We start from the raw sequence: 27,105 nt of genomic DNA, 5'->3' as shown, positions 1-27,105 counted from the left end.
ATACTGCTCTCCTTCATCTTTGGAAGATTGTTCTTCGTGACTTTGCAAACATGCTAGCAGATACGAAAAAAAGAAGATTCCTTACTTTTTTATGTACCAAAAGAAAGAAGAACAAATTTTATTTACAAAACACCCAAGTTTAAAGAGCACTTCAAATATGAAACAAAATACAATAAATTGGTATTATCAGTCAGTTAAAAGTACCATGCGCTCTTTTTGTTTTTTGGATACAAGTAAATTAAGTCTTTAGCGCACCTTTTCAGTAAAAATATATTAGTATTGATTAAGAAACTTTAACACAAAATATAATAGGAGATGGAGTACGAGGGTAGGTAAAGAGTTTTATGTTGAAAATTTATTTTTTTAAATTGCAACAAAAATTAAATTTTAATGAATTTTGTTAATGGTATTCTTTTAAGAACTGACAGCATTAAATTACAATTAATGAACATTATATACATCAAAGCCAATTATAATAACAGTTATAAAGGTGAAACATGTGAAACATCCCTTTGAGTTATGGTGAATTAAACAATATATATATATATATATATTTCTATAAAATATCCAATTTCAAAGAGTACTTCAAATGTGAATAAAAATATGTCCAAGTTCAATGTGACTATTATATAATAAATAATCGTAATGGCTTACAATCTTTAATCATAAAGCATATCATCAATGAGAAATACAAATAAGTCTCATAAGATCAAAACATTTTCCTTCAAAATTTAGCTATTTAAATTTGAACAATGGAATTTCAACATATTTAATACTATTATAATTACAATAGCACTATAGATCATTTTACAATCCACCATTAGCAATAATAATAATACTTAGAAAAGCTCACTAAAACTAAGAAAAAATTCATAGAATGACTTAAAGTGGAACCATAAATTATTCAAAAAATTAAAACCTTAACTCAAAAGACATAAAAGAGAGCATTTAGGTCATCCAAATTTAACAAAAAGATAAAAACATTAATGCTACAACAAAATAAATGTGTTCTTGGGACAAAGAATGCTTTATTGTACATTTTTGTTGGTTATGGCAAACCAAGTTCAGAAAAAATATAAAATAATATAAATATTAAATATCACATTTTTTTTGTCTTAATTACATTTAGGGATAATTTCAAAAACCTCCCTTGAGGTTTTTGACAATTTCACCTAGTTGTCTTCGGCTTTCAAAAATTACACATATATCCCTTGACTTTATCATTTTGGTAACTAAAACCATTCAATGGTCAAAATTTTGAATGAATAACCGAAAACGCCCTCATGAAATTGTGACGTTCATTTTACCTTCTTAAAATTTTTTTAAAAAAATGGAGCATGCATAAGATCTCAATCCTGCTTTCAACCATCATCTCTACTATGTTAAATCTTTCATATTCCCACATCTCAAATTAGTACCATTATCACCATGATCGTCACCACCATCTGTCCCTAAATTTTAAAACCTCAATCTAACTTAAAAAAGAAAAAAATTAACATTATTAAACTCAAAAAATTTCCCCAACTGCATTTGTATAACATCTTATCCCTCAAATGTTGGAATATTAATACTAGCCCCATCCTTTTTAAACCTTCAACTTACATCTTCTTCTATTCATCTCTAGATCTTTCAAACAAAGCTAAAATTAATTTATAATATGTTAAAATTATGTTTAGGATATAATTGGTTATCTCATGGGTGAATCTTGTCTTTGTTTCCATTAAATGTCTAATTGTGTGATGCATTCATATACACAAGATTAGGAGCGGGTTGTTTAACTGCATGAAAAATATTAATATGCTAAGGTTATTATGGTCATTATATAGGGTTAAGGAAGGTAACTGTAGTATTGAAAATCTCAAGGGTACTAGATAAAATTGTTAGAAACCTCGAGGGAGGTTTCTGAAATTATCCCTTATATTTATTTCTTCAAAACAATTAATTTTCTAAAAATTTTAAGGCAATTTTTTTTTTTAAAGCATCATGTTCACGTGCAAAACACGTAATCTATTACTAGTACATAAGAGAACTCGTCAAAGACAATTAAAATATCAATACTAAATATTAGGTAGTATTTGATGTGGCAAACAATCAAAAGCAATCCATGCGTATGATTTATTGATAGCTCCAGGAATCTGAAGAATTCCAGGACAAGCTGGAGACAAAACAAATGGATGTTTCCAACAAAATCTATTCAAAACATCACACTGAAGGATTATTTGGAAAACAACTTCAAAGCAATCCAAAGCGAGTGAAATACAGAATGTCACGACAAGCAGCAGAATGGAGAGATGCTGGTACTAATTCAGGTATCAAAACTCGAGAGTTTCTTTTTACGTTTGTCGAACATGCCATGTCCGTAAGTGCGACTGATCATCTCAACCAGAAGAGGGAATTGCAGCAATGAGTAAAGGGCTATTGGAATAACACAGAAAACAATGATTGGGTAGGAAATCCAAGCTACTTGTTCGATCAGCGTCAGATATATAGCAGTACCAAATGATGCCATCATGAAGACTATCGAGACGAACAAAAATGTGATTCCAAATATTAACTTTGTAGGTAAGGACTTGAGAAATTCTTTTTCTGCATAACGTGCAGTAAGAATCCCCAAGAACATCAGAATCGATGTTGTAGAAGTGAACATTGACACTGCATTTGATGCCATAAGAAACAAGAATGCTTTTTGTTGAGTACCTATCATGACAGGGAGCCCTGTTTTACCATCATTACCACCTGGAACTGTGAAAGCCGTTGTAAACATGGCTGCAGCGATGAGAGTTCCCACAATCATACTTGATCCTGCAATATTTTTCATCCATTTCTCTCCCTCCTTAGCCAATGCCTTATGCTCGTCAGAGAAGAGGGCAGAAGGTGTTTTATCACTAGAATTCAATTCTTTCTTCATCCTTGGTGGTAGAATACTCTCAACTTCCTAAAAAATAACTTATGTCAGGTACAAAGCCTCACTAGGACAACACCATTAGAAAAAGAATTATTGCAGTTTTTGAGTCTCTATTTCATAAGACGGAAATTAAAAAACAAAAACGAAATGACAACAAACTTGATACACTAAGCTAAAATAGGTTACTGACAATGAATTGAATTGCGACCTGAAACCATTGTAGTTCCATTTGCATTTGAAGAGCTGCTCCAGAAACCCTGTCAAGTTGAGATGGTGGAGACAGCCTGGCTGCTAAATGTAAGAAATTGTTTCCGAAAGAGTCTTGCCTGCGGGCTAGAATGCTCGTTCGCTCTCCCAAGGCATATATAAGGCTATAAATTGTCTCTTGGCAAAGCAAAATTGCATGTGAAAATACTGTTCTGCCTGTTTGGTCTCTGCTATAGATGAGTGCAGGAAGCCATATTAAAATTTCCTCAACAAACTCAACGATTCCATGCTGAATGGCGTCGTATAAAATTTTATCAATCTGCATCCTTTCAAGTTCTATGTTGCTCATTGTCCGGAGTTCCTTAACAATGCAGAATAGCATTTCAAGGGCATCTCTATGAATCCTTTTCTTTTCATGTATTTGCTTCATTCCTGGGACAGAGATCAAAAGAAGACATTAGGAAAAAGTAACATCGTTTCGCTGAGTAAAAAATGTTAGTTAATGAAACGGACCGAGGCATCCTACTATGCTCCAATTAAGTCCATGCAAAATCTTCAGCACTGCAAGGGAAAAAAATTATATGCGTAGGATGAACAAAATGGGACATAAACCAATTACTGAAATAGATGCTTCAAACGTGAGATCAAAAGGAATAGCATAGAACTGTAGCAGTGTATTATTTGCACTGTTGAATAAGGACATCTAAAACAGTGGTATATTAGAGTAAAGAGCCTCTTAGTTACTAAACAGACATCAGACTAGTACTATAAGTCAGTAGGCATCTCAGCCGAGTCCGATACGACTCGGCCGAGTCATAACTGGAACGGAGGGGACCGGTACGATACTGATTCCCGAATCGTGAATAATTCCATATTCGTGACAACTCGGAGTCAATTCAGATATTTTTCAGATTGTGCCTTTTATAGTATTTTTTTATTTTTAGTAATTTTTTGAGATTTTTTGAAAATTTTTATATGCTATAACGTGTGCATCACTTGATATTCGACCGATATGCCGTGACAGATGTGTAACAAGTGAACCATGGGGTTTAAAAAACTTGCATGCCTGCGTAGTGAATGCAAGCTAAGCAGAGCAGAAATAGTGGGGTTTAAACATATTATCACTTGATACTTAAACGGAAAAAAAGAACAGAATTTGACGGTCAGACATGTGAATTAGATGATATGAATAATATCTATTGGATTGAACAAAGGATGAGAATCTCAAAACAAGATCGTAAGGATAGTAAACAAACTAGATATGGTGATATAAGCTGCCAAAAATGGAAGAGACATCCAGAGGCATCCACTTTTTTGTTGAAGCTGAGGTAACTAAGATAAATGAGAAGGCACCTCATGTTCCGATATATGGATTATCCTACATATCTGAATTTAGGTATCTGTAGATGGGAGATGATTTTAAGCAGTTGTCGCTACAATCACTTGAGGGAGCCAGAGATGTTGAAAATTCTAGGTAGATTCTGTTCCTAAGAGTTCTTGTGTTAGCCACAGTTAGGCAGAGTCCAAAGAAGCCAGGAATAGGAGATACTCGGGCAGATGTTTGGGAGGACGACGAAATGGCTAGGATAAAAGAAAGGTATGTAAATCATTTCTTCTAATCAATAGGAAAAGAAAAGGAGAAAAAAAAAAAGAAGAAAAAGAAATTAACTCCATCTTTAAAGTACCTTGGGAAGTTCCTTTAATGTGTATCCATTTAGATAGGTATCAGTTTGTCAGCTAATAAACCTTTTCAGGTATGAGAAGAAGAGGGCCAAAATTCTCGAGTTGGAGGAGAAGAAGGAGAAGAAGGCAAAACGTCGATTAGAAAGAACAGAGGTTCTAATTTCAGTCCAACATCTATTTTGCCAGAAAACAAGTAACACTGATGAAATGGATCTAAGCTATGAGCTAACATGTTTCAGGCTGAATTGGACAAAAGAAGAGCGAGAGCAATGCACCACTACCGTAGTGAACTTGAGAGAATTGAAAGCATTGCCAGAGGAGCAAGGTCACGGGCTACAGAAAATCAAAGATATGTTTTGCCAAACTTGGTAAGACCTGAAGATGAACATTACCATCCCTATACATGTTTTGCCTTGTTGTTTACATCTCTTGTTGCACTATCTACATATTCAGTATTTTTTTTCGGCTGCATTGGGATCCCTATGTAGGTGATCTTCTCAGAAGCTATCTTTACACTTAGGAGTCCAACTTGCCTCAGGAGGAGCAAAGGTTGGTGACCTAACCAATCCATTCTTGTCTAACAGAACATAGGCTTGAGTTTCAATCCCCTAAGAAAACCTGATGTTGGGGTCCTTTGCATACTAACAAGATTTGACTATCTTGCCTTTAAGATTAGCAGTAGTGAATGATTTGGAAAGCTGTATGCAAGTCAGGAGGTCAATTGACCCCCTCTTTCATGGTGGAGTAGTCGTGAATTATTCTTGGAGCTAGATAGGTTAAGATTCTTCAGCATATGCCAATGCAGCAATGCCAGCTAGATTACGTTCTTAAGAACTCTTGTGATAGACACTGTTAGCAAGCTATATTCAACCCCTTGATATTACCTGATGACAAATGCCCCACTACCTGGTGACCAATGGTTCAAGCGCCATTTCATTTTAGTTACTTCAAATGGAAGCAGCTGAGTTTATTATTTTACCATTTATAGTTAATGCACACATGAATTGAAAAGTTCCTCATTACTCATCGTTGAAAGGAAACAATGTTCTATCTTTACTACAAAAAGTTCCAAAATGTGGGGCTGAATCCTCTTAATTTTTGAACTTTCCTCTGGTTTCTCCCAATCCTAGATAGTCCACCACATATCAGATTATTTACCTATTAAAATACAATGCATTACACTTTGTCATCAAGCTACTGCTAAAAAATTGAGAGAAAAAGTTAGGAGAGATCCCACCACAAAAAATTAGAAGTCTTTAATGTGCAACAGAAGGAATTTTGGAAAAGAAACTTGGTATTTTACATACCAGAGCTAGTAAGGCCTTGATTCCCTGTCTTAGTCATCTCATCATCACTAGGATCATGAATGTCAATGTTGTGGCCTTCAGTCATGCTTGCTCTTTGAGTTTTTGTTACCTCATCTTCATGAGAATCTGTTGGACTCCCCGATGGAGAATGTACCATTACACCTGGGGCATAAATAGATGGTATGAGTAGCATTCCCTAACACTAGTACACATTTACTGATCACGGCTATTTAATATTCTTGTTGGTGGAAGATTTTATCTTGCCCGACAACTTGGACTGAAAAAAACAATCCACATTGCATACTGACATGATAACTGAAACATCATAAAAATCCACAAAATGTAGAATGGCCATTGCTCTTAGACTGTTTGGCTTATTATTGAATTGGAGAGTAGAATATTTTGCTTCATTACATACAAGTCAGTTATCAAAGTAAAGTAGAACTGGAAAAAGGACACTCACATGAATAGATCCAATTTTTCCAGAAAGAAAGTTTGGTTCCACTAGGAAATGCAGATGGCTTGTGAGCCAGTAACCTGAGAGTGTAGTCACCATTATGATCAGGGGTGACGCCAAGTTTTGGATACTGTCGAAGCAGCATTGAAGCAACATCTGTAACAATTAAAAAGCAGGAGTTAGAGGCACATATAATGAAGAAGTGTGTGTTGCAGATTGGTATGTTGCCTGTTATATCTATAATCTAACCATATACTTCTGCTGTAATTAGCGAATTAAGCAATGTAGCTCCATTGTCACCCCTATCTGGACTTAGATGCTCCTTTGGTGTTACGCTGTATAGATAATTAACCATATGCTTTTGATCAAACAAAGCAGCCACAATGACAGGAAGCTGCCCATTGTCAAGGTCATTTTTCATAACAAGCAGCCTATTATTTTTTTCCACAATTGTCCTTGCCAGCTTTGTTACACCACTGATTGCAGCAAGAGTAAGAGCTGTGGATCCATATTCATTAACAACTTCCAAGTCTTCTGGTGCCATTCTCTGCAATAACTCCTTTGCAATCTTCATGCGTCCATGCTGAATAGCAATGTGAAGTGCAGTTTCTTTATGTGATGAAACTATTGCCCTAACAGCGAGTGGATCTTGATCAAGTAGATGTTTTGTGTGACGAAAATAACCTATCGCGATTGCTTTGTACAATTGCTCATAATGAAGGTGCTCTTTCGGTCCTGTAAACATTAGAATTTGTTTCATTTAATATCTCGAACATGGTCACATATAATAATGAGCTCATACAAGGCACACGTGAAATTTTGATGAGGAGCATAAAAAATTGAGGAAGTAAAGAACAAAATCAGAAAATCTTTGAAATAATTTTTGGTATGAAGGTGACATTTTACTAATATATTAGTGGAATATGTACTCTTTAGGAGCAAGTTTATAACTATCATAGGCTGGAGAATAATTTTCCCTCTGGTTCAGAGTAGGCACTGCAACAATATTGTTATTGGATATTGAGCAATGATTAAATGACACAGTTCATGCTATGGAGGATATGCTGCAGGGCCTCTTTTGGCAATTTAGCTAGGACTCCCAACCCCCAAGTCTCCATAATTATTTGGTGCAACAGAGCTTGAATAGATGAATTGGGGCTCTATTTGAAGTAATGTACACAAAAATCCCTGGTCAGGAATTGGTTGCTCAAAGAGCAAAAGAAAAAAAAAGGAATGGACCAAGAGCAAAAACAGACAAAAATCAGAAATTGCTAAATAATATTTTCTGCTCCTAACACCCCATTACTCAAGTTACTTATCAAATGACCACATAAAGTACTTAAATTTTTCCAAGAGAGAAAACCTCATCAGTTAACTTCTAAATTATATGTCAAAAATAGACATTTTATCAGCAACATGATAGAGAGTTACCTTCATTATCAACTTCAAGATTGTCGGGCTTTAGTTTTTCATCCAACTGCTCCCATGCAACTTGGGCAAAATTGTGAGCTTTTAATTTAACATATGTGCGTGGTCCGCATGAAAGTTGGATGGCATGTAAGGCCAATGCATTCTTCATCTGCCATTCCTCGTGTTCCTGTTTCTTATCTTCTCCGTAATCTTGACTCTCATCTTTTATAGGATCCTGCTCCTTACCAGAAACAACACCCCAAAGGCCATGCCCGACCAAATAATGTTTCAAGCATCCTTTCCATGCCTCATAGTTCTCCTCAGTGAGATCCTCGGGAACAATTCCAATTGCACCTCTACTAATCCCATCAGCTCCTGCCAATATCCAAAACATAAAAAAGAGGATGCACAATTCAACTTAAACATTATTACTGAAAGTTACAAAAGAACATGGAGAATAAATAAGTTCATCCACATTAGTCAAAAGGCAGCACGAACGTTTATCCCTGTAGCTTCAAGTCCGTCAAATTACAGAACAATGTAGGTTATTTAGAGGCTTTATTAGAAGGGCTAAAAAATGATCTTTCAAGGGAAACAAGTTTCCATGCACAATGTTGTGTCATTTTACAATAGATGTATGATTAGGTTTTTTCATCCAATTGATGAGTCAAAGATTGAGAAAAATATTAGCTAAGTTGAATGTAGATGTCCAATATATTAATCAGTGTTGCACCATTCAAAATGCCTAATTCTTTATCAGAGAAAGAAAACACTCCAAAAAAAGGTCTACTATAAATTTACCAATCTTGGAAAGAAGGGTATGATTCTGTGTTGGAAGTTAGAACAATAATCACAAAACACAAAAAAGCAGCTTAGAAAATAAAAAAGTAGTTAATTGAGAAGCTTACCTAGCTACCATAACTTGGGATTCAGAAAGCAAGCAGGAAATTAAAGCTAAAACCCCACAACCAGTAATCAATTTCCTTCTAAATCCTTCATGACATAAAGGCATTTCTCCTCAACTTGTTTAACTGATTAATGAACTTAAAATCCCATCAAATTTCTTCCTTATTTTGGAGATTTGGGACATTGAGAATTCAAGAAACACAGCAGGTCTGGAGAATACTGAAGTTTCTATTGCCATTTTTGCTCTCCCAATTGATTCAGAAAGAGCTGTGAGATTAACTGATAGTCCTTTCCACTGCTCATTGGACACAACATCAAACTAATAGTGAAGGCGCCTTTGTAGCAATATTGATGGCTCAAAATGTAACCATTTACGAGGACCCAGTCTGTGGTCTCACCCGCCAGCCTGTGGAGGGAGCAAGGCTTCAAAGCGTAACGGATTGGGAGTCAAAAATTGCCAGTGCCAGACCGTATCCATTTGGCTGGTTCGACCGGTTGAAAAGGGAAACCGGCCATAAAACTTTCTCCAATTTTATATTAGAGTACAATGAAAAATAAGTAACCCATCAAAAACCATCCAAATTGGTCAAAACTGATAAAGCTTACATGGTTGAGCCAGTTAGTTACTAGAAATTTTTTTCATAGTATTATTCAGATTTTCTAATTCTAAAATGAATAAAAAGCTGCATATTTGACTCAATCACTTAAACTGGTTGAACCGCAAACTAAAAGCTCATTTGATTCATCCACTGATTCGGGTCTAAAAATATTGTTTAGTATTATTGTACAAGGCACTATATATACACTAAACCAATGCTTGTAAATATTACAACGTAAAAGACCATGATAACATTGTTCATCTGCATGGCTTATCACATTTTCAAGATCTCTTCCATCTTCAATCTCCACCACACAAAATCCAATTCGGGGAATTTGAATGATAAAGTGTTACCTATAATGGTCTATGACATATTGTTGAGAAAGTCAAACTATAATGGATTTAGATAATGTAATTTGAAGATGCCACTTATATTATATATGACTTTGCTGATGTTACAATGACCACGTGTGAAATCATAGATCAAGCTTATGAATAGGACTCATTGCTTGAATATTAGAAGTGGTTATTTGAAAAATATATATATATATATAGAGTCATTTATTGACTATTACAACTGCTGCTATATAATGCTCAAAATTATGAGCAAAAGGATCATCATTGAGAGCCTTATAAGATTTTGCATTTTGGCTATTTCCTACAATTCCAATGAAATTGGGAAAAAAAAAGGAAGAAATGAATAACAGCATGGCTTTTGTACTAACAATAAGTCAATTAAATAGTGTAAATGAGCACATATGTACAATTAAATATGCGAACCAGAAAAAGAAAATACAGTTTTCAGACTAACCTGAAGTTTTCGTCATCCTTCAGCCGTAATCTTTTGCAACAGAGAAAGTGAAACTAATACAGTCATTCTATTAAGACTAGTACTTGCATTTATAGATGCATAAAACATTCTTTGGCCAAAAATGAAATTAACAATATTCTTACTCTCTATTTAAGTGATTCTCATTCTTACCTCTTTTGCACTTTTTTCTTTCTTTTTGTCTATCTTGTTTCTGACTAAAGATATGATGTAACTTGGAGTAAAGTGGTTAGAGATGCAGCCATAATATTATTCCCATGTGGTTCACATGTCAAGGTTCCACTATGTAAATTTAAAAAAAAAGAAGAAGAAGAAGAGGTATTCACTGTATAATTTGTTTGATTAAGGTAACAATCTTAGGGAGGGGGCGGAAATACCTATTCATGATCCAAAAACTTGCAAGGCCCAATTTGATCCGTCCCAAGAAATACTGTGTATTCGTTCTGCATTTTGTTACCGAAGCAGGTCAAGGGGGGCTCTCTATGATTGCAGAATGGAATCATGGGTATGATCACAATTTTGGTGGTGGAATTTTAAATTTACCAAAAGTGCTTCACTTTTACGGGTCAATTCTGAGAACCCCTTTAGTTGTACTCTGGAATCACTGCCCTTATGTTTCAAGTGGGGATGCAGAGGAGTTGAACCGAATCGAGTTTCGATTTTAATCGAGCCGAGTTTCAACATAATTTTACAAAACTCGAACTCGAATTCGACAAGTTCAAAATATCAAGTTCGAGCTTAAAAAATAAAAAATAATTTTTTTATATTTTTAAAAATGAATAAAATAATAATTTTTTTTAACAAATAATAAAATATTAGGAATATATATGTAATTTACTATTAAAATAAAAAATAAAAAAATATATAATCGAGTTCGATCCCACTCGCAAGCTAACGAATTTAATATTATTGAACTTGAGTTCGAACTCGAGTCGAGCTCAGACTCGACCCGCTTGCAATCAGCTCGCAAGCGACTCGATTTGTTTGTAGTCCTAGTTTTAACTAGAGTTAATCACATTTTATCCTCTTAAAGAATATCTTATTTTTCAGTTTACCCCCTAACCTTTAATTTTGCTCACTTAACCCCCTTTAGGACAAAATTGCCCTTGCATTAGTTTGACTTTTCATTTACCTTGTTTTTCTTTCTTTTCTTTCTTTTTCTCTTTCTTCTTTTAATTCTTCCTCTTTCCCAAAAAAATCTTTATCTTAATGATTGAAATTAAAAAAGAGAAATTACAGACATCTATCTTCTCCTTAAATGATTAAAAAAATATTCAAATTACTTTCCTAATATACAATTTTTTAGCCTTTCAATTCTTTTAATTTTGGATTTTCCTCTTTCCTTTCTAGTTTCTCATTTTATTCTCAAGAAAATATCATAAGATGAAATTGTTTTCCTTTCTTTTATTTCTTTTTCTCTTTCTTCTCTCTTTCATCCTTCCCAATAAAAATTCCATTTCAACGAAAATTTTTGTTTTGAGTTTGTAATTGCATATTTTTGGGTGAAGGTTTAAAAGGTATAAAAAACTAATTTTGATTTTTTGTATGATGCCACGTGTCACAAATTTCAATTGATGATTATTAATCAGGTCACAATATCATCTTAAGATATTTTCTTGGGAATAAAATGAGAAACTAGAAAGGAAAGAGGAAATCCAAATTTAAAAAAATTGAAAGGCTAAAAAAATTGTATTTTAGGAAAGTGATTTGAATATTTTTTTAATCATTTAAGGAGAAGATGGATCTCTGTAATTCCTCTTTTTTAATTTCAATTATTAAGGTGAAGATTTTTGTGGAAAAGAGGAAGAATTAAATAAAGAAGAAAGAGAAAAAGAAATAAAAGAAAGGAAAACAAGGTAAATGAAAAGTCAAAATAATGTAAGGACAATTTTGTCCTAAAGGGGGTTAAGTGAGCAAAATTAAAGGTTAGGGGGTAAACTGAGAAATGTGGTATTCTTTAAGGGGATAAAATGTGATTAACCCTTTTAATTGCATCAATGCACATTTTTGATACCCAATGTTTGGTTTGTATGTCAAATTAGTCTCTAATATTTTGACTAAAATAAAAGTGATTCTCAAAGTTTCTGATTTTAGACAAATTTAAGACAATTAACCAAAAATTGCAATAACTAAGAGTCAATACCAAATCGTTGTTAGTTGAAAATTTTAACTTTGCATTTTTGGTTCCTAATGTTTTGAAATTTCAATTAATATTGTCCCTTAGATTTCAAATAGTTGTCGTTAGGATTTTAAATATATGAAAAATGCATCCCTTGATCACAACAACCTTCCTGAAACCACTTCAAATTGGCACAACATAATTGTTTTGCAGAAGGGGCACCACTTTGTTAATACACAAACAATATTCAAAATAAAAACTAGCACAAGAAAATAGAAAAACTAATTACATAACATTATTCTAATTATTACTACACAAATTCTTGCATGACTTGTGAATGTAGACCTTCGAATGTTTATAGTTTGGGATTGCAATTATTAAAGCTAGTAAAAGTAGGTACCAACATCAACTACTTATGGGAATGTTTTAAAAAAGTGTAAATTTCACATAGACCCCTAGTGGTTAAACACTTTTTAAGATGCACCTTTTATAGTTAAAAAAGAATTGTCCATTTACACTCCTTGTGCTCTGGATTTGAGTGGAAAACAAACCAAAACACACTCAATAAAAGGAGGATTGAACATACATGCTGCAATAGTGGGATTGGTTATTTGATTTTAGTGTGAGGATTTAGGGGCATTTTTCTTCCGGAAATGCCTCCCAAATGAACGTTATCTATCTATAAAAATGTTAAAAATAGATTTAGTAGCCAAATCTATTTTTAGGCTTTTTATAAATGGTAAACATTCATATGGAGGCAGTTTTGAAAGAAAAACATAACTAAGACCTCACATTACTAGAATCAAGTAATGTGATGCACTATAGGAGCAATTATAGTGAAATCTCCATTGACGGAGTATGTTTCAATTTGACTTCCACTTGAATCCAAAGCACAAGGGGTGTAAGTAGATATTTTTGAATCGTAAGGAATGTGTTTTAAAAAGAGCTTAACTACAGGAGGTGTATAAGAAATTTACCTTTAAAGAACTTCATTTTGTTTTTTCTTGTCTTTCCTACCTATTAAAATAAGACATTCCATAGGAAAGTTTTAAAATATTAACTCTCATGTTTGTATACATTGATGAATTTACTAAATAATTCAAATACTTCTAAAAAATATTTGCTTCCTTTTAAACTTAACGATAACACATTCAAATGGAAAAAAGAAATATGATCAAGTTAATTTAAATATACTATATGTTCTTCATATTCTAAAGGAATGTTTAATTCAGAATTTAATTTCAACATAAGTGACCAAATGATACATCTCATTATCAATTAATAATTCATCGTGCAAAACTACAAACGCATACCTTATGCCAATTTTGTAACCAACTATGCAATAGCGAAAAAGCATATGCATAATTAGTGGCATGAAAATATGAAATGAAAACAAAAAAAAATGAAGTTTAATAAATTTTCCATGTATTTTTCATTAGAAATTGTAGTACATATCTAACAAAATTTTGATCCAATTCACATCTCATTTCATTGTGAAACATCAATACCAGTATTTAGAACTTAAGGAACTATAATGATTCAAAGTTCAAATATTGGAGACCCAAAGTGTAAATTCAAAGCTGTTGACTGACGCCAATTTAATTTTGACAATCAATTATTGTTGAATTTCTATTAATTGTCCAAAATATGCCCATAAATAGCAGCTTTTGGGACTACATTTTAATTGTTTTCAATATTGGGGACTAGTTTAGTACATAGGGCAAGCATAAGAGACCAAACTTGCATCTCTTCCTTTTTCTCAATTAACCTCAATTTGACCTACATCACTTTAGAATGTTATTTAGGCTTTCAGTGAGAGCTAAGAAGTCATTTTTGACCTATATGAAAATAAGCTTGACCTCTGTTGCTTTAAAATTCAAATCCGTTTTTCCTAACCTCTTTTACAACGCAGTTGTTTTAGACTTCCTATCTTGTCCCCTGTGTGCCTATATTTGAACAATTTTGCTTTGTTTAAAAGCATTGGGGTTGAGAGCCTAGAAGAATTGTGGGGCCGAAAAATAAGGGCAAAATACACTTTACCCTCCAGTGATTTACGGATTTTTCACGTAATTTTCTGCACTTTCAAAAATTATATATAACCCCCTTATGATTTGAATTAAAGTGTCAAAGCAAATGATCATTTGTAATGGAACTCATAAAAATATTGAAATTACCCTTGTTTAAAAATCAAAATGGTTGAAGTGACCAAAATATATAAATATAATATGTATGAAACTCTAACCCTGTATAGTTTTATATTTTATCATATAACCCCTTTATGGTTTAGTGCTTTATATTACCCTCGGTGATTAATAAATAATTTTTAACTTTAAATAGGGGCACTTTTGACATTGTAGTTGACTCCATAATTGAATGCAAATTTCGTTATTTTGACACTGTAATCTAAATTATGAGGGGGTTATGTATAGTTTTTAAAAATTTAGGGAGGTTATGTTACAAGGTGCTAAATCACAGGGGGTTAAAGTGTATTTTACCCAAAAAATAAAGGGCGTATGTGATGTGTTAGATATCTGAGCTTAGCCTGTGGAGATGATTCTCTATTAGCGCATACAAGACATTTTGACTTGACCTAGGGCAAAATTATAGAAAATGGAGAAAATATGAGAAATGGAGGTGATAATTTGACGCAATTGGAATTTGGAGCAGCAAATTGATATTGGAGTAGTGGCAGGTTGTCGTTTGAGTTTACTCTCTTTTCTTTACAAAACCTAGACAGGATAAGTAAATAAATCACCTATTTGAAAATAAGTAAATAACATTATCCTAGAAAAGAGTCAAGAAAATGAAAAGGCAAGTTTTGTAGTGCCCATCATCTTGATTGTTTACAAAGAACTGAAAAATTCACCTGTTGCCTTAGATATGTAATATTAACATCCTTAAGTTGACATTTGGGATAAAGGAGGTGATACCATGTAATTTCCTTCCACAAGAACTTGCCAAGAAGAAAAGTCCAAAAAATTCTATGTTAAGTTTGAAGAAAAAAAAGAAAAATATATTATAAGGGTATTCAACACATATTATGGTAAAAGGTACTCCACGTCCTAAAATTAGCTTAGTTGGCAAGGACAATAATCAGGTAACTCAGAAGTCACTCAATTTACTTAGTCTTCCATTGTTCTAGTCCTTCTCTTTTCTAAGGCTTCAAGTCCCTCCCATGCCGCAAAGAAAAATGATAATGAACTGATGAAATAATGGCACAGGCTATTAAATGCATGTTATTACTAAGTTTTTTCGGCTCAACGAGGGCTCCTAGGCAGATAAAAGTTTCTATAGAAATTTTTAACATGGGAAAATTTTAACAAATGAAACTTTAAAATGTTTACAATTAGGAGGACATGTAGGGATTCCACCAGAAGAAGCTGTAGTTTACCTTGAGATGTTACAAAAGGAATAGATAGATAAAAGTCACTCTCGGTTACTCTATATTTTTCATCTGAAATCACAGTTCAGGGAAAGAACTGCTGGAGGTTGGTGGGATTTGACACCTCCGCTATGCTCTCGAGTTGCAGGTCGGCATGTATAATTTTGGGTTAATTTCACTTTGTACTCTTCAATTACACTTAAATTTTTGAATTTCGAAACAAGACATTTTAGTTTTTAAATTATGAAATCTGTCCCATTTGAGTAAAATCTATCTCATTCAAATAGCCTCCAAGTCTTGGACAATGGTATCATGTGGTATACTGCTCTCCTTCATCTTTGGAAGATTGTTCTACATGACTTTTTATATTGATTTGTGGATTGATTTTTAATGAGACTTTTGTTTGCACGGCGTAGTACAAACTTTTCACCCAAGGGGAAAATCATAAATGAGATAATGTGGCCGGGGGAGGGGGGGAGAGGGGGGAGGGGAGAAGTGCTTTGGATAGTTCGAGGGGAGAAAGTGTAAATGAGAGATCCCTCGGCTTCAAACCCTCCACTTACACTAAAAAAATAATAATAATAAATGAGATGATGTGAAATCATTTTTGGAAGTAAAATCTGAAAATAACCAAGTTACTCTTATTTTCTTGTTACTTGTTTGCTTCTCAAAAATTCGAAAAATATTACCTATTGTCATTGCTTGTTGTCTCTAAAAACATGAAAGAAAGAAAGAAACACAATAGATTTTCAGTTTTTTCTTGATATAACGTGGTTTGACATCCTCATCGTAAGTATGGTAAACAATTATTGATAGGGAACATGAAAATGATTTAGGACTTCACTAAATTCTTTTAAATCAAAAAGTGAAGGGTTATCAATTAATTAAAGAGAACACCGTAATCACTTTGGATTTTGTCGAGTTATTTCTGTTATCAAATAAGTGAAAGATATTTTAGACATTACCCAGAAAAAATTTTATTATAATACCTACAGCTATATTGTAGAGAAGATGATGGAGAATCGTTCTCATATTTTATATATTTTTTAAGCTATTACAGCCTATATATATACTAATTGGGGTACATCAAGATCCTATATTACAGCCTAAACATAAGACAATTAATTACAAATAAGGAAACGAAATATTTACACAATCTGCCAAATTTGACAGCAGATTTTGCTCCTTAAATTGCTCGTGTCAACACTCCCCCTCAAGTTGGTGAATATATGTCTATCATTCCCAACTTGTTAAGTGAGCTTTGAAACTCGTTTCCAGATACAGCCTTTGTTAGAACATCTGCTAGTTGATCTTTTGATGTGACAAACGGAAGACTAATTGTACCCTTGTCAAGATGATCTTTGATGAAGTGTCGATCAACTTCCACATGTTTGGTTCTGTCATGCTGAACAGGATTATTTGCAATTGCTATGGATGCCTTGTTATCACATAATAACATCATAGGTTTTGACAGACATATACCGAGATCTTGTACAATGCGTTTTATCCATAGCAATTCACAAATACCTTGTGCCATTCCACGAAATTCTGCCTCTGCACTTGATCTTGCTACAACCTTTTGTTTCTTGCTTCACCATGTTACCAGATTGCTTCCAACAAATGTGAAATACCCTGATGTAGACTTTCGATCAGTTTGACTTCCAGCCCAATCTGCATCTGTATACCTTTTGATTTCTAGATCTCCTTTTTTAGCAAAAAAATAATCCTTTTCTTGGAGAAGATTTTAGGTATCGCAGGATCCGGTAAACAGCCTCCATATGATCTTCACTTGGTGCATGCATGAATTGACTTACAATGCTCACAGCATACGCAATGTCAGGACGCGTATGCGATAAGTATATTAGTCTCCCAACTAATCTTTGGTACCTCTCCTTATTGGTTGGAGTTTGGTCTTGTTGAATGGCTAACTTGTGATTCATCTCAATAGGAGTTTCAATGGGTTTACAGTCCAGCATACCAGTTTCTGCTAGTAAATCCAGCACATACTTTCGTTGGCAAAGAGAGATTCTGTTGCTCGATCTTGCAACTTCAATGCCTAAGAAATATTTCAGGTGCCCAAGATCTTTAAGTTCAAACTCAGTCACAAGGCTTTCTTGGAGGGCAGCTATCTCATTTGAGTCATTTCCTGTGACAACAATATCATCAACATAAACAATAAGAGCAGTCACCTTTTTAAAAACTTGCTTGATGAAAAGTGTATGATCTGCATCACTTTGTTTTTATCCATTCTTCTTCATGAAAGTTGAGAGCCTTCCAAACCATGCTCGAGGGGATTGCTTCAATCCGTATAAGGCCCTTCTTGGCTTGCATACTTTGCCACCACAGTTTATGCCCGGAGGAGGATCCATGTATATTTCTTCATTCAGAGTTCCATTGAGAAAAGCATTTTTAACGTCAAACTGTCGCAGTGGCCACTCTTGATTAACTGCTATGGAAATAAGTACTCGTATGGTATTTATTTTTGCTACAGGAGCAAATGTATCCCCATAATCAATTCCGTACTTCTGTGTATACCCTTTAGCAACAAGTCTTGCCTTGTACCGGTCTATGACTCCATTGGGATTGAGTTTAACTGTAAAAATCTACCTGCATCCTACTGTTCTTTTCCCACCGGGCAGCCATACAAGCTCCCATGTATGATTTTTCTGTAAGGCTTCCATTTCATCATTCATAGCTTTCTTCCATTTTGAATCCATCAATGCTTCCTGCACATTACTTGGAATAGATACAGGGGATAATTGAGTTACAACAAGTGCATGAAATTTTGACAAACGATGAGAAGAGGTATAATTGTTAATGGGATATTTAGTCTTAGCTTTAAAATCAGCATCATACTGATTTTTTGGAATCCCTCTGTTTATCCTGATCGGATATCTTGGTTCAGCTTTAAGAGGACTTGACTCATGTATTACAGGGGATGAAGGTAATGATGTTACCTGAGGAGACACATTCGGAGTTTCTATGGCTGTTGGTGTGCCTTGGGAAATTGTACTATCTTGATTCTCATGAGAGCCACCAACAACCTCAGGATGTGTATTATTCAACAAATCAACATCTGGTTCAGTTTCAATTTGTGCTTGTTCCTGAAAAACCTTATGAGTGTCTGGTTCAGTTTCAATTTGTGCTTGTTCCTGAAAAACCTCATGAGTGTTGTCTTCACCTAAATCAAGTGTTGTCTCCCCCTGAAGAGAGCACTCATGACCACCGAAAAAAGGAAGATCTTCATGGAATGTAACATCTCGAGTTACATACATTTTATTTTTATTAGGATCATAGCACCGATATCCTTTTTTGAAATCTGCGTATCCAACAAATATGCAGCGGATAGCACGTGGATCTAGCTTACCTGTAACCTGGTGGACATATGCAATACAACCAAGCACACATGGTTCCAGATTTGAACCAATTGGTGCTTGGACAAGTTCATGGAGTTTTTGATATGGAGTTTTGAAATCAATGACTCGTGATGGAGTCCGATTGATAAGGTATGCAGCAGAGCGAACAGCTTCGCCCCAATAGTCTCGAGGCACGTTCATTCCAAACAAGGACGCGCGAACAACCAGTATTTGGCGATTCTTTCGTTCTGCCAAACCATTTTGTTGCGGTGTACCAGTACATGAGGTTTGGTGTCGAATGCCATTTTCTTGACAAAAAAACTCCAGATCAGAATTTATATACTCCCCACCATTATCAGATTGAAGAACTTGAATTCGACATTGATACTGAGAAGCCACCATTTTATATAGATCCTGGAAAACAGAACAAACATCTCCCTTGTTTCTTAGGAGAGAGATCCAACTCATACGAGTACACTCATCAATAAATGTCACAAAATAACGAGCACCAGACAACGTAGGAACTTGAGCAGGTCCCCAAACATCAGAGTGGATAGTCATAAAAGGTGTAGTACTCTTATTATAACTAGGTAGATAAGGAATTCGATGGCTCTTTGCCATTTCACAAATGTCACAATGAAACTTAGAATTTGTATGTAAAAACAAACTTAGTTTCAATTTGCGAAGATAATTAAATGATAGATGACCAAGACGACGGTGCCACAACCATGCCATATCTTTGTTTCCTTGACTCCCTTCGATCTTATTTGCTTGACCAGGTATCTGATTGTTTGTAGTGACCAAATCAAGATAGTACAAATTTCCACGTCTAATACCATAGCCAAGAGTCCGTTGTGTTGCAATGTCCTGAAAAAGACATTTATCAGGCCAAAAACGTACAGTACAATTCAAGGCTTTTGTGATTTTGCTAACAGATAAAAGTTTGGACGAAAGAGAAGGGACTACAAGCACAGTATCAAGATTAATGGAATTTGACACATGTACTGATCCTTCGCCAGTAACAGTTGCAACTCCTCCATTAGCAGTGAGTATGTGAGGTTGAGTTGAAGAACGAATAGTGGAAAGATGGGTAGAATTGTTTGTCATGTGGTCAGTAGCACCTGTATCAATAATCCATGTATCATTCATAGTAAGATTAGTTTTGGGCAGACCTAGATTACTAGCCTTGGCAACATGTGCTGAAGCTGTGTTTGAAGTAGATGCAATCACTTCCTCATCTGTTGTGGTAATAACGGCAGCTTGTCCAATTTTCTTCCGAGGTTTCTTTGTAAAATCCCACCATTCAGGATACCCAGTAATTTCATAGCACCGTTGTTGGGAATGTCCCTCTTCACCACAATGAGTGCAAGTATAGTTGTTTCCTTTAGTGCCAAATTTTTTTCCTTTAGTTTGTTGGGCATTTGCAGGGCGTGTGCGGGCAGTCAAGTGAACCATGCCATTTGATTGAACTTTAGGTTCCTCCATAGTTTGTCTCTGGTTGTGATCCTTGCGAACATATTCATAGCATGACTCAAGATCCAGAGGTAAATCTTTTCTCAAAATTTCACTTCGAGCTTGATTGAATTCTGGGTCAAGGCCAGCCAAAAAAATATGAACTCGAAGTCGAGTCATATGTTTGTGCAGCGATATGATTACAGCAGCATTATTTTCTTATGTTTGAACACGAGCATCAATTTCCTGAAATATGCCAATCAGTTCATTGTAGTATACAGATAAGGGTCTACCACTTTGATGAGTAGTAAATGATCTCCGATTCAGTTCAAAGAGTTGCGTTTCATCCGAGCCGTCATATAACGTCTTTGCAACTGCTTCCCATATTTCTTTGGCGGTTTGAAGACGGATGAATCGCTGCATCAAGAGTGGACTCATAGAGTCAATAAGCCAACTCTTAACCCGGTTATTATCAATAAGCCAGGCTTCCAATTGCTTGTCATCTGCAGCAGGTTTCAGAGTTGTTCCTGTAAGGAATCCAGATTTGTTTCGAGCTCCAATACGCATCTCCATAAGCTGTGACCATAACGGAAAATTCGTATCATCTAAGATGATTCCAGATGGAAAAGGAGTATTGTCTTGGACAATGATTCGAGATTCATGGGGAATAACAGAAGAGGAGGGGTTTGTTTCATTCATAGTTGCAGAGTAAAAAAAAATCTGTTTCTACGTTAGGTATTGCTCTGATACCGTGTAGAGAAGATGATGGAGAATCGTTCTCATATTTTATATATATTTTTAAGCGATTACAGCCTATATATATACTAATTGGGGTACATCAAGATCCTATATTACAGCCTAAACATAAGACAATTAATTATAAATAAGGAAACGAAATATTTACACAATCTGCCAAATTTGACAGCAGATTTTGCTCCTTAAATTGCTCGCGTCAACATATATCATTTACTCATATCAAGAACACTATGTTAGATTTGATTCAAGGTTTATCCTCATAGCACAACCAACAATGATGCTAAGGAATCCCATCTTTGCTGCATTTGCTAACACTATATAATCTATCTGTCTATATATCTATCTGTTATCTATTACCCTATCACTCTATTATCTATTTATCTATTATCTATTACCCTATATGATAGGTTGCATTTTTGTCATTTAATTTATGATTGTTTTCCCCTTGATTTCGGTCAAATATTGCATTAATTGATGGATTTTACTCAAATTTGGTAATTGGTGTTGGTTGTAGAGATCCAAAACAATTGTAATGATAGTTACAAAAGTGAAACATCCTTTAAGTTATGGTGAACTAAACAAAAAATACATTTTTTCTATAAAATATCCAATTTCAAAGAGTACTTCAAAGGTAATAAATAATCTTAGTATCTTGCAATCTTTAATCATATAAACTCTATAATCATAAAGTATATCATCAATGAGAAATACAAATAAGTTTCACCGAATCAAAATATTTCTCTTCAAAGTTAAGCTAGTTAAACTCGAACAATGAAATTTCAATATATTTAAATACTATTATAACTACGATAGCACTATAGATCATTTTCCAATCCACTATTAGCAAAAAAATATAATTAGAAAAACTCATTAAAGCTAACAAAAAATTCATAGAATGACTTAAAGGGGAACAATAAATTATTCAAAAAGTAAAAAATTTTAACTAAAAAGACATAAAAGAGAACATTTAGGTTATCCAAATGTGATCAAAAAACAAAAATATTGATACTATTACAAAATAAAAATGCTCTGGGGACAAAGAATGCTTTATTACTTGTGCAATTGTGTTGGTTACTTATCACAAACTAAGTTCAGAAACACATTTTTTTTTATCTCAATTAAATTTATTCCTTCAAAACAAGTGATTTTCTAAAATCTTTAAGAAAAAATCTAAAAGCATCACATTCATGTTGAAAGCGTGCACGTGATCCATTACTAGTGAATAAGAGAACCCGGCAAAGCCAATTAAAATAGTGTCAACACTAAATGTTAGGTAGAATTTGATGTGGCAAACAATCAAAAGCAATCCATAGGCATGATTTATTGATAGCTCAAGGAATCCACAGAATCAAAGGAATCTATAGAATTCCAGCACAAGCTGGAAACAAAACAAAAGAGTCAAAACAACTAGATGTTGCCTACAAGATCTATTTAAAACATTACACTGAAGGATTATTTGAAAACAACTCCTTGAAGCAAACTACTGGAAGTGAAATACAGATGTCATGATACGCAGCAGAATGGAGACCAAATGCTGGTAGTAGTTCAGGTTTCAAAACTATAGAGTTTCTTGTTAGGTTTTTCGAAGATGCCATGTCCGTAAGTGCGACTGATCATCTCAACCAGAAGAGTTTTTGGAGAGAGTGAGATGTATAATCTCCAATGCAGGGTTGACAAACTTTTCAAAACTCCTGAGAAAGTTTGGTCAGATACTCCTGCTGATTATTCTAATTTAAAAGTTTTTGAGTGTCCAGCATACATGCACGTGAATGATGAAAAATTAGAGTTAGGGCTAAAAAGTACATTTTTCTTGGATATGCTTCTGGGGTGAAAAGATACAGATTATGGTGTCCTGATTTCAAATCCTCAAAATTGTGATCAGTAGAGATGTTACTATTGATAAATTATCTATGTTATCTTCCAAGAAGAAGTCTTCTAGTCTTTGTACTACTGATAGTACACAGAAGTAGGTGGAGCTTGACATTGACAGTTCTGATCCTTCTCAAACCAAATTTCTATTCAGCAAGTGGCAGTAGATGTACCTGAATCTACTGTTGAAGATAGTTCAGAAGAAGAGGAGTATTCTATAGCTAGTGATAGACCAAGAAGAAATATTCGACCACCACAAAGATATTCAGATTTTGTTGGATATGCTTTGTCAGTTGCAGAAGAAATTGATGCAGTAGATGAACCTTCTACTTATTCAGAAGCAATTTCTTGTGATGACTCTGTAAAGTGGTCGATTGCGATGAATGAGGAAATTGAATCCTTTCATCGAAATGAAATTTAAGTTCTTGTGAAGCAGTCTTCAGATAAGAAAATTGTTGGATGCAAATAGGTTTTCAAGAAGAAGGAAGGTATTCCAGGGGTTGAAAATGCAAGATATAAAGTACGATTGGTTGCAAAGGGTTATAATCAGGTACAAAGTGTTGATTTTAATGATGTGTTTTCACCTGTTATTAAACATAATTCTATTCGTGTTTTGCTTGCTTTAGTTGCCATGTATAATTTGGAATTGAAACAACTCGATGTTAAAACAGGTATCTTACATGGTGAACTTGAAGAACAAATTTTTATGAAGCAACCCCAGGGATTTGAAGTTAAAGGTAAGGAAGATCATGCATGTTTGTTGAAAAAATCATTATATGGATTGAAGTAGTCTCCAAGACAGTGGTATAAGAGGTTTGATTCCTTTATGTTGGGTCACGGTTATTTGAGGAACATGTATGATAGTTGTGTTTACTTCCGAAAGTTAGATGATGATTCTTTTATCTATTTATTATTGTATGTTGATGACATGCTTATTGCTGTCAAGAATTTGTCAGAAATTCACAATTTGAAATTACAGCTAAGAAGTGAATTTGATATGAAAGATTTGGGAGCAGCTAAGAAAATTTTTGACATGAATATTAAGCGAGATCGAGGAGCAGGAAAGTTGTTCTTGACCCAAGAAAATTACTTAAAGAAAGTCCTGAAGCGTTTTGACATGAAAGATGCAAAACCTGTAAGTACTCCTCTTGCTAACCATTTTGGGTTATCTGCTGCTCAGTCACCACAATCAGATGAAGAGGAAGAATATATGGCACGAGTTCCTTACTCCAGTGCAGTCGGCAGTATTATGTGTGCAATGGTTTGTAGTCGTCCGAATATTTCACAAGCAGTCAATGTTGTTAGTAGATATATGTTTTGTCCAGATAAAAAACATTGGCAGGCTGTGAAGTGAATTTTTAGATACTTGTAAGGGACTTCAAACGCTTGTTTGGAGTTTGGAAGAAATAAAATCACTCTGGTTGATTTTGTAGATTCAGATTACGTCGGAGATCTTGACAGAAGAAAATCACTTTCAGGCTACGTATTCTACATTGGGGGTTGTGTAGTCAGTTGAAAAGTTACTTTTTAACATGTTGTGGCTCTATATACTACAGAGGCAGAATACATGACAGTGACCGAGGCAATTAAAGAAGCCTTGTGGTTGAAGGGATTATTTGGCGAGTTTAATCTACATCAGAGTGTTACGGTTATTTACTGTGATAGTCAAAGTGCTATACACTTGATTAAAAACCAGATGTATTATGAGAGAACAAAGCACATTGATATAAAATATTATTTTAACTGGGATATCGTTACTGAAGGGAAAGTCCTTGTTCGAAAGATCAATACTAGGGAGAATCCTGCTGACATGTTTATGAAACCTCTTCCAATTTACAAGTTCAAGCAGTACTTGGACTTGGTTGATGTTCATTGTAGGTGATTTAGGCCCATTAGGATTTATGTGGAGAAGATAGAGCAGTTTTGCTATCATCGATGTTGGGAATACGCCAAGGTGGAGATTTGTTAAGTGGCTTTAGTCCCACATCGAAAGAAGCAAAGGAAATTCTTTCCTTTGTTACCTATAAATATAGGGGTCCTATGATAGGATTAAGTACACCAAATCAAGAGAGTATTAGTGAGTTATTTGAATCTTACTTGGTTATTAAGCCCTTTTGTAGTACGAATATTTTGGGCTCTCTTGTGTTTTAGTATTAGGTACCTTTTGGGTTTAGGAACCACTTTTCTAAGGCTTTTGTATATCTTCTTCATAGTGAAAGATTTGCTCATCTTCCACCCGTGGACGTAGGTCAATTTGATCGAACCATATAAATTTCTGTGCCTTTTATTTTGCTTTGTTATTTATCTTTATTGGAGTGCCACAACCTTTTTATATGGTCGGTTTTACCGCCTAAATATTATATGGCTGGTGTCTACCGTCTAAGTATTATATGGTCGGTTATACCGCCTATGTTGCTCTAACTTTAGTTTGTTTATTCTTGGACCAGTCCTAACATTGTCGTATTTCTTATGTCGCAGGAGTTTAGGCAACATATCAGAAAAATGCTACAACTCTATTGCAAAACTTTTTGCAGTAGTATGTTGATTTTTCACAGCATATTTGGATGACACGTAAAGCCAAAAATTCTTAGAGTTTCATAAGACATGAAAACGAAAACAAATGAGCACGAAAATGTGGTAGACTAAGGGTCTATTGTTTCAATGTAGAATATTTTTCCCAAGAAAACATTTTCAATGAAAATCCTTTACTGGAAAATTATCTAATTTTCCCTTCATTTTCTGATGGTTGGTGCAATTTTAAGAAATGTTCCAAAAAAACTAAAATCCTCCAGTGATAATATTGTCCCCGGATTTCTCTTTTGCTAATTGCTACTACTAATTATCATTGCTTCTACCCACCTCATCAGCCACCACAAACAATCCCAATCCAAATCCTTTCAAGTCCCAAAAAACAAATCAAAGACCAAAACTAGGAATTCACAATCTCCCAAACCAAGTTGAGTGTCATTGTAATAAAATGTTTAAATTATATGCTTACCACTGATTGAACCATTATAAGAAACTAGGAGGGGATCACCGCGCAAGTGCAGGGTGAACAATTTTAAAATTTACATGCCCAGTTATGCCCTGTTTATATAATGCCTGAAACATAATTAAGGATCGAGAAATGGAAAGACACGTCATTGAAAAACAACAATATGCATAATAGATATAGATTGTAGAAATACACAGCGAATTGTTCATAATACATATAGGACAAAACAGATCAAAGTCTAACCATCATCTAATAGCAAAGTAGAATGATTATAATCTCAATTGTGAATGTTCAGAATGTTTAAGTTCATATTGTTGATAATAAGAGTGATGAAAGGTCCAAAGGGTTCAAACCTGATCAAGTTTCAAGTGATTAAATTGTACAAGTTTCAAGTGGTCCGATTACAAGAGCTCGTGCAAGAAAACTTAGAGATTCACTACAAGCACTTGTTTGCGCAATTCAAGATCGAGTTGGTGATGACACAAGGACTATTGAAGCCTTTCAACTTGAAGAGCTTCCATGTGTCACTTTGCTGGTCGCACATGAAGAGAAGCAAACTACTTAGATAGTTGGTTTGTTAGTTAGTTAATGTCATTTAATTAGTAGCATTAGTTAAGATTTTAATTGTCAATCTAATTGCTGTTTTAATGGTTTAATTATTTAGTAATATTCGGCCAAATTAGTCTTCAAAGAGGGTTGAATCTTAGTTGGTTTCTTAGCCAAATAAGTGATCACAAATCACAATGGGTTTTGAAGCATATAAGGCTATAAATAACCTAATTTTTCCATCGTTAATAATCAGATTTTTCCAATAATAAACGTGAGTTTTATCATCTTTTTCTTGTCCAAAAGAGCCTTTCTTGAATACTTAAAG

General features: G+C 34.3%; 2 protein-coding genes across 5 annotated transcripts; both read right to left on the bottom strand.

Moving 5' to 3' along the window:
- Positions 1 to 2,080: 2,080 nt before the first annotated feature.
- On the bottom strand, positions 2,081 to 10,340 carry LOC113698184 (uncharacterized). 4 transcript variants are annotated; one of them, XM_072058528.1, is made up of 8 exons: positions 10,285 to 10,340; positions 7,991 to 8,344; positions 6,809 to 7,294; positions 6,566 to 6,715; positions 6,103 to 6,264; positions 3,626 to 3,673; positions 3,096 to 3,544; positions 2,081 to 2,935 (listed from the first exon to the last, which is right to left on the bottom strand). In XM_072058528.1, exons 1-8 carry the CDS (start codon positions 10,298 to 10,300, stop codon positions 2,306 to 2,308), a joined length of 2,295 nt encoding a protein of 764 aa, XP_071914629.1. In that variant the 5' UTR covers positions 10,301 to 10,340; the 3' UTR covers positions 2,081 to 2,305. The 4 variants fall into 4 exon arrangements, with proteins under 4 accessions (XP_071914629.1, XP_027073699.2, XP_027073700.2 ...); XM_027217898.2 differs by lacking the exon at positions 10,285 to 10,340 and having other exon boundaries at positions 7,991 to 9,742; XM_027217899.2 differs by lacking the exon at positions 10,285 to 10,340 and having other exon boundaries at positions 3,114 to 3,544; positions 7,991 to 9,740.
- A 10,490-nt stretch (positions 10,341 to 20,830) lies between these two features.
- Positions 20,831 to 21,310, bottom strand: LOC140011256 (uncharacterized). The gene has a single exon (XM_072060032.1). It carries the CDS (start codon positions 21,308 to 21,310, stop codon positions 20,831 to 20,833), a length of 480 nt encoding a protein of 159 aa, XP_071916133.1.
- Between the last annotated feature and the right edge of the window lie 5,795 nt (positions 21,311 to 27,105).

Source organism: Coffea arabica, chromosome 7e (assembly GCF_036785885.1).
Source record: "Coffea arabica cultivar ET-39 chromosome 7e, Coffea Arabica ET-39 HiFi, whole genome shotgun sequence".
In the NCBI taxonomy this organism is placed as follows: domain Eukaryota; kingdom Viridiplantae; phylum Streptophyta; class Magnoliopsida; order Gentianales; family Rubiaceae; genus Coffea; species Coffea arabica.
Note: the sequence above shows the minus strand (reverse complement) of the source record. Positions and strands in the feature narration are given on the sequence as shown.

Bases quoted from the DNA above. Each gene is read 5' to 3' on its own strand.
- LOC113698184 (XM_027217898.2), bottom strand. From the start codon at position 8,363: ATGTTTTGGATATTGGCAGGAGCTGATGGGATTAGTAGAGGTGCAATT. The intron at 3,674-6,102 runs GTATGTAAAATA...TTTCCCTTGCAG, and splicing joins TCAAGGCCTTACTAGCTCTG to TGCTGAAGATTTTGCATGGA. The intron at 3,545-3,625 runs GTCCGTTTCATT...TCTCTGTCCCAG, and splicing joins GAGCATAGTAGGATGCCTCG to GAATGAAGCAAATACATGAA.
- LOC140011256 (XM_072060032.1), bottom strand. From the start codon at position 21,310: ATGAATGAAACAAACCCCTCCTCTTCTGTTATTCCCCATGAATCTCGA.